Source organism: Arachis ipaensis, chromosome B8 (genome assembly GCF_059453495.1).
Source record: "Arachis ipaensis isolate K30076 ecotype BB chromosome B8, ASM5945349v1, whole genome shotgun sequence".
Taxonomy (NCBI): domain Eukaryota; kingdom Viridiplantae; phylum Streptophyta; class Magnoliopsida; order Fabales; family Fabaceae; genus Arachis; species Arachis ipaensis.
The window spans coordinates 138,585,394-138,593,605 of NC_142443.1; the positions used below are offsets into that span (position 1 = coordinate 138,585,394).

The 8,212-nt window shown below is 34.5% G+C and overlaps 1 protein-coding gene across 1 annotated transcript; it reads left to right on the forward strand.

Annotated features, from left to right (window-relative positions):
* The first annotated feature begins 426 nt into the window (after positions 1-426).
* On the forward strand, positions 427-908 carry LOC148550037 (uncharacterized). The gene is made up of 2 exons (XM_088496520.1): positions 427-804; positions 885-908. Exons 1-2 carry the CDS (start codon positions 427-429, stop codon positions 906-908), a joined length of 402 nt encoding a protein of 133 aa, XP_088352646.1.
* The last annotated feature ends 7,304 nt before the right edge of the window (positions 909-8,212 follow it).

An 8,212-nucleotide genomic window follows, 5' to 3' on the forward strand; every position in this document is an offset into this window, starting at 1 on the left:
AGATAATTTTATTAGATTAAACTTAGTTTTTAAAACCATTTTATACCCTAATTATATTATCAATTGTCCTCAAAATGAAACCCTAATTTGCTAATTCCTAAAACCCTAACCCTAATTTTCCCATTCCCTTCAGCCGCCACACCCCTTTCAACTTTTCCTTCCTTCCAAAATCAAACACAGACCCAGCACATAGCAGCAGAAAAAAGAAAAAAAAAAGAAAGAAATCAACAGAAAGAAAGAAAGAAAACGTTGAGGGAGAGAAGGAGAAATGGAGTTAGAGAAGAGAAGAGCGGAGAGGGGGATGGCCAGCGCTGGTGGGCCGAGCTGCTCACCGCCATCGTTGCTAGCACCGACGCGGAGGAGGGAGCCAGAGGAGAAGAAGCACAACGATGTTCTGCCGTTCCTCGCCGCGGATGAAGCTCGCCGATGCTGCACCACACCTCGCGAACCACTACTGCGTCGCGTCTATCGTCGTCTTCGCTGGTTCCGGTCGCCATCGTCGTCTCTGCCGTGAAGCCCGTCGCCGCCTTCCTTCTCGCCATGAAGCCAGCGGCGCCATCGTCATCATCACGGACTACTGCTGCGCGTGACGCCGCCGCCGCCTCTGAGTCCGTCGCCGTCAAGCAGAGCCACGGGCAGAGAGAGGATCCCCAGGTGAGAGAGAGAGAACCTGGGAGGGCCGCGGCCAGTCCAGCCACCGCGCCCAGTCACCGGCGTCGTCTTCGTCTGAACCACCGCCAGATCCGCCGCTGCCGAATCTTCTGGCTGCGCCTCTGTCGTCGACGGAGCTTGCCGTTACTGGAGGTGAGTCGGCATCGCGTTCTTGCTGTTTTGAGCCACCAGCGCCGCTGCTGCTACTCCAAAATTCCACTTCTGTTTCTCAGGGTTTGCTATCTCAGCCCCCTTGAAGTTACCGTCGGTTCTGTCCTTGCCGGTGAGGGTCACCGGAGCTGCTGCAATTCCAGTCTTTTGTTCCTCTGCTAAGGTTATTCTGTCGCGCCTTGTCTCGCTATAATGTTTCATTAATTAACTCTGTCCTACTTTACATAAATGTTCCTTTGTATCCTTGCTCAGCCTTAAACCATAGTAGATTATTAGATTCACCGTTGTTGCCGTTTTGTAGCTGCCTCGCGGTGTTGTTCCATCGTCACTGTTGCTGGAAGAAGCAGTCGAAGTGGCTGCCATGAGTTAAAAGGAAAGGGAGTTGTTATAATAGGTTTATGCGAACTCGGCTAATCGAGGTAGGAAATTGTTTTAAAGTTAAAATATTTTGGGATTGAATACCTGATGAGTTTAGCAGATTAATACAAGTGAATTAATTTCTGTGTTTAAAATGATTTTCTGCTGTGATTAGAGTTGTTGTGGTAGCTAGGTAAGCGGTTTGGAGGTGAGGCTGTAGCTGCCACTGATTGCGGGCCGAAAAGAAAGGGTTTCTTGATGCGTTTGGTTTATGAGTTTCGATTATTCGAGGTAGGGGTTTTTCTTAAAATCTATTTTACATTACAGAGTTGTTATAAATAGATATTGATGCAAAAAGATATACTTCTGTGATTATATTTATCTTGTGGATGTGATGGTTTATTGGTTGCTTGATTGCGTGAGTGGTGTATGGTTGTTGATAAGAAATCGGTTTGAAATGTTATTTACTTGATCATTATGAAAAGTGAATTTTCTTGGTTTTGGAGTTTACTTAGTAATATAAATGAATCAATGTTGGATGTAATTTGAGATATGAAAATAAATTGATCCTGGAGGCGGTTTGATTTTGAGTTAGACTGACTTTATAAATGATTTAATATTTGAACTGGTTTGATTTTAAAAAGAGTTTTATTATTGGAATTGGTTCGATTTGAAAAATAATTTGGTATTGGAAATAGTTGAATTTTGGAAAATGATTGAGATTTAGGAATGGTTGAGAAAAGGTTTGAGAAATGTTTGGATGGGACCCGAAAAGGGTGGCAGTGTCCGAGTTTTAGAGATGCTGTCGAAATTTTATAAAATTGGAAGTTTCGCTTAAAGTATTATCTGAAAAAAATTGGTTTTAAACATTACATGTTTTAGAGTGGATTTATTTATCAAAGAAAGAATTCTATTTTTGAATTGGGAATATTGATGAACGGAATGGGAAGAAGGATGATGAGGAATGACTTTGAAATATGATTTTCGAATGAATTTGAAAATGAGATATGGATTGACGAATGACGATGATATTGAGAATGACTTAGATGTCGATGAATGTTGAATGAATTATTCATATGGCTTATAAATTTGAATTATCTGAGACACGAGTTCCCTAGGTAAAGTACCATGGCTTGCCACCATGTGTACCAGGTTGAAACTCGATACTCTGTTGACCCTACGACGTAAGGGTGACCGGGCACTATAAATTTCCGGGAATGTTACCCCCATTGAGCAATATTGATTATTTGAGAAAAAGCTATGCATAGACTCTTGGGGATGCATGTCGAGGGACAGTCTAAGGTTTTTGGACTTGTCGGGTGGGCTGGATAACCGACAGATGAGCTCATTATTCATAGGACAGACATACATCATATGCATTTGTATGCTTTGCTTGAGTTTGAACTTGTTTTGGTTTGCCTAATTGTTAAACTGTTCTTAACTGATACCTGAACTATTTGCTGTAACTATTACCTAAACCTGTGCTTTATTTGTCTGTTTTGTCTGTGTTTGTTCTGGTGTGCTACTTTTGAGAATGAGCTATGGTGCTGAATTGATGATTGTGTTGATTAGTTTTGTGGTTGGTCACTGATTAAGATTTTCTTATAAAAAGAAAGGGTTTGAAATTCTGAAAGATTGAATATTGTTTCTTTGAAAAGGTTTTGAACGATTACCTATTGGTTTTTTTAAAAAGATTCATAAGGCAATGATAATCACTGAGCTTGAAAACTGTTTTCTTATTAAATATCTTCTTATGACAATTCTGAAACTTCGTGGTGAGACCGTGTGGTTAGATTCTCACCCCCTATAGTTTTACCTTTTCAGGAATTAAATGAAGAACTATTATAAAGAGTTATACTGCGTTTTGGTTTATATGATGTTGTATTAATTAGATTATTTTTCTTTCCTCGTCTTTGTTATTACAATTTTATAAGAGGGATAGGAGATTTGTGTTTTATATGTATATTATTTTATAAGCTATTAGGTAAGAAATCTTGTATATGAATCTATGTGTTTGTTTTTTTTTAAGATAAAGTATTTATTTCCGATTTTCAAAGAAATCAACGATATGGTGTCAAGTCACAGGCTCCTATTTTAATATTTAGTATATAAAGTAGTCGTAATACTTTTTGCTATCAGAGTGGCGCAGCCAGAAGCGTGACATTCTATTAGTAAGGGTGTTACAATGGCTAGCCTTTAAAAGAAAATTTTGTTGAGTTATAAGTTAATACAATGATAGTCAGACATGCATCAAAACTACCATTTCTTAGGATTATGCTAAGTTGAACTCAGACATGATTGTAGAGGTAATAAAGTCATTGGTTGAAACAGGTCCATTTTTAAAGGTGAAACATGTGATTATTGAAGTGCAATTAAAATTTAATTGTATGATAAATTACTGCAAAATATGGCTATCTAAGTAAAAGGTAATTGCAAAAATTTTTTGGTTAGAAGCAATGGTACAAAAAGAGCCATCAATAGCAGTCGATATCCAACTACACTAACATACCATGAGGATGAGGTGGTTAAGAATATTAAGATAATGACGCGGTTATTTTGAAACTTTTATACTTGTATTAAATCATTAAAGAGATGCAAATCAATTATACAAGTAAATGATACATATCTGTATAAAAAATACAAAGAAATTCTCTTAGTTACAATTTCTCAGGATGACAATAATAATATTGTGCCTCTTAATTTTTTATTATACTATTTAGTTTGTTAAATATATGTATTAAGTGATAAATTCCTAAAACACTATAATATATCATGTCTTTTGTTTTTTTTTTTAAGTCTAATTGTATTTATTAGTTATATTATTTATATATCATTTTTTTAACAATTTATACTTTTTAATATCATTTAGTTATAATGTTGTTAAAAATACATAATATTATCATAATTTATAGAAAAAATTAAAATACAAAATTAAATTTAATTTTAAACATTAAAATATCATATTCAAACTTACATTTTATCTAAGAGAGTTATATTTTTACAAATATTTAAATATAATCTAAAATAAATAAATAAATCAATAAATAAATAATAACTATTTAAAAGAACAAAAATTAAAAATGATAATATGAAGTCGAATAAACAAATTTGAATTGAAATCCAATTTATATATAAATCTTTTAATTTTATAATTATTAAATTTAAAATTAATTTATATTTTTTATAAAATATATATTCATTTTGTTTTTGTGCAATACGCAGGCTAGTTGAAATTGAAAATAAGAGTGAGAGAAAAATGATACATACTGAAGAAAGAGCGAATGAGGCCGGAAGCATACATATTTATGGATCTAGAAAGGTTGGACGCATGTTGCGCAAGCAATATGTCCCTTTGTGTTGTAGTGCAATACACTCTTTATACGAGTTAATAGTCAAAATCGTCCTTGAAAAATGCCTCGATCTCTATTGTCGTTTTCGAAAGATAAAGTTAATCAAAATAGTCTTCGAAAGATAACCGAGTTATTCACGTTCGTCCTTCGATCATCTCCCTCGTTGAGTTGGCTAACGTTGGCTGATGTGTGACGTTAACTGCCACCGTGGCAGACGCCTAGATGTCCCCTGCTATTGCTGACAAGGTAACTATGGTGAAATAGTTCAAATCAGTCCCTTAGTATTTGAACCCTAATCTTCAATTCGATGATAAATAAGTCGCTCTCAACAATCAGAGGGCCATATACTTGGGTAGACCTTGAAATTACTAGTTTGTAGTGAGGATGGAGGCAGGAAATGGAGGTCGTAGCGGTGGGGTTTCATTTCCGTCGAACAGCAGTAATAGTTCCAGCGCTTCAATGCGAACCAGGAGGAAAACTCTTGAGGAATCATGTTTCTGTGGATCGAAGGCTGTGATAAAAAATCTGGGACAACAGAGAACCCAGATAGATTATTCCATGCATGTCGAAGGTACCGGGTGAGTGTTCTGGAAAAAGCTAAAGGTTTTTCATCTTGTTTTGTGTTGTTAGGTGTTTTTCAATTTTTTGTTTTCTGATTTTTGAATTTGCACAAGGACAGTCACTGCAATTACTTTAAGTGGGTCGATGATGATGACTATCAAGGGGTGGCTGAAGGTGGAACAAAGAAAGATTATAGAACTAATTTGCAGGTTGAAAGTGGCTATGATGAATGGAGGTTGAAGGTGGCATGGAGACTGGGCAGCTTGGAAGCTGAAGTTAAAGCTTTGAAACTACTATTAATTTTCATATTTGTGGTAGTTGTCATTAATGTGACCCTATGTTGTTTGTCATGTACTTCCAAGTAAACCAAATTCTGTTGATATGTCATGGTGTAATGAATGGAATGGCTTGAATGAGAATACATGTTTCCATTTGGTTTTTTAAGATTATGACCAAACTAATCCATCAAATGTTGCAAACTAATCAGAATCACTGATGCAGTAAGATATATTAAGCTATAAACACAATCAGTAATCAAAGTACTCTTAACATTGTGTTGCCATAGAAGGCTAATTGTCACATTGTCTTAAGGATAAATACCACAGCAAATTTATAAGGTTTTACATGAAGATACAAACCTAAAAATAAGACTAGACCAAAATAAAAGGACACAATACAATTTTCAAATACACAGCTAACCACAATGTTTAATATAGAACTTCAATTGCCCTATGCAAAATATAGCAAGTACCCCCTACAAAAGAAAAGTCAAACAGAATACATTTCTTTCTAATCAAAGTCATTTATTAGTCTTCTTTGGGGGCTTGAAGCCTAGAGTAGGTACGAAGGTCATAAAGTTGGCAAGCTTCTTAGCAGTGGCTGAACTTGCCCCCTTGATTGTCTCAGTAGAGATAGCCACTGGTGCAGCTATAGTAGGTTTAGGAGAGGACCTAAGTCTGGCTTTCCCATTTTCACCGGATTGACATTGAAACAATAAGTCCTCCTGTACGCTTCCATCTTCAACCAGTCATGAAAATACTCTTCAACCATTTTGTCATTCTTATCCTGTATTGCTAATATTATATGCATTCATAGCATTCCTTACAGAGATAATTAAAAGATTAATTAAAATTTGTGCTTGACTGAAGATGAACATAACTAAGAGAAACCTTGTTCCAGATGCAAAAAAGGAGCATTAAAAATAATTGAAAATGAAAAACAAACATGAAAAGAGGAAGAAACTCTCATAGGTATGAAATGACTATCAGATTATGTATCATTCACTTCATTCAACAATCGACAAGTATAATCGCCTTTTTGATAATTAATGCATTTTTTTTTAATCATAGAACACAATACCCAACCAAAACCAAGAAAAACTTCATAGGAACAAAGGGAGTGTTATGGTACCTCATCCAATTGTGCATTCACCCTTGGGCATACAATTTGACATGGTGGGGATCCCTATACATACACAGATGCATACAAATATATAATGTCATATTGTCATATCATATCATGAAAATCTTATAGAGTAAAATGCTTGCAGAAAAATTTTTCACATCAATTCAATTCCTTCATAGTATATCAGGACCAAATTAGTGCCTAATTACTCAAACCTTACACTAATCATTACCAAATAAAACAAATTATTAAGCTAATTTCTTTTCTCCCCAATCATAGAGCACATGAATTATGCAAAATATAAAATCTACAAGTGCCAAATTTCTAAAATTAGCTAAGTAAATAAGAGTGCAAGTTAGGAGAATAAGTGGTACATTAAGCAAAACTCCAAAAGGAAAAAGTGAAAAAGGAAGCAAATTTGTATATGGGTTAATGCATTGATAAGAGCGAGAATGAAAAAATGGAAAAAAGAAGGTACCTTGGTGAGGAAAGGAAGGTTGGGTTTAGGAGAGAGACGGAAAGAGAGGTTGGAGTGAGAGAAGCAAAAATGATTGATTTTGGGTTTGGGTTTTGTGGGAGTAGGAAGCGAAGAAGATGCGGAAAAAGCAGTTGAAGTGAAAGATGTCATTGTTGTGTTGATGAAAGGGATGAGTGAGTGCAGTGTCAAATTTAGAGGTTAGCATTCAATCAAAACTAAACTAAACGACGACGACGACGACGACGCATAGAGAGAAAGTTGTTATGAGGTGGGGTGATGCTTTGCAATATTTTTAATTTCTTTTGGACACTAAATGACGACGCATCAGGGTTTGGAGGCCATTCAATCAAAACTTCGTCGTTTTCGTTGTCTGCCACGGTGACAGTTAACGTCACACGTCAGTCAACGTTAGCCAACTCATCGAGGGAGATGACAGAAGGACGAACGTGAATAATTCAATTATTTTTCGCAGACTATTTTGATTAACTTTATCTTTCGGAGACGAAAATAGAGATCGAAGTATCTTTCAAAAACGATTTTGACTATTAACTCTTCCTTACACGTTATATTTCTTCTAAATGGTAATCTCAAATCTATGTAAACTACCGTTTCTTATAATATTACAGTGAATCTGACGTTGTTCTTAAATGGTAAAATAAAAAATCGAATTATTTTGCCTAATTTTAAAAATATATATATATATATATATATATATATATATATAATATATATATCAGGCACGGACTCATGCATATTAGGGAGTCATTGCATATTTTTAAACCCAAAAAAAATAATATATATATATATATATATATATATATATATATATATGCTTTTATTTTAAATATGACCCACTACAAATAAATTAAACCCAATTATTAAAAGTTTAAACCTATTTTATTTTTTTATGATTTTGACTATTAATTAACCTAATTAAATTTAGTCTTCTTCTATTTTCAAATCGTAGGCCGTCACTCATTTATTCTCTTAAACCCTTTTCTTAGTTTCATATTTTCAACCTTTTTTTTCTATTCTTTGTCTAGTGGTCATCTTCTTTTCCTCAAAAAGTAAATTCTCTATTTTGTTTTATATAGCTCTCTATAACTATATATATCTTTTAATTTCATTATTTCTCTTTTTGATATTTTTAATTACAAATTTTAATTCAAACAATTATAGTTTAAGTATTAATTTATTTTTTTATTCTCTTCATGAATTTATATATTTTAGTTTATTCTCA

Coding starts and splice junctions, on each gene's coding strand:
- LOC148550037 (XM_088496520.1), top strand. CDS start 427: ATGCTGCACCACACCTCGCGAACCACTACTGCGTCGCGTCTATCGTCG. Junction 805..884: donor GGAGCTTGCCGTTACTGGAG/GTGAGTCGGCAT, acceptor TCTGTTTCTCAG/GGTTTGCTATCTCAGCCCCC.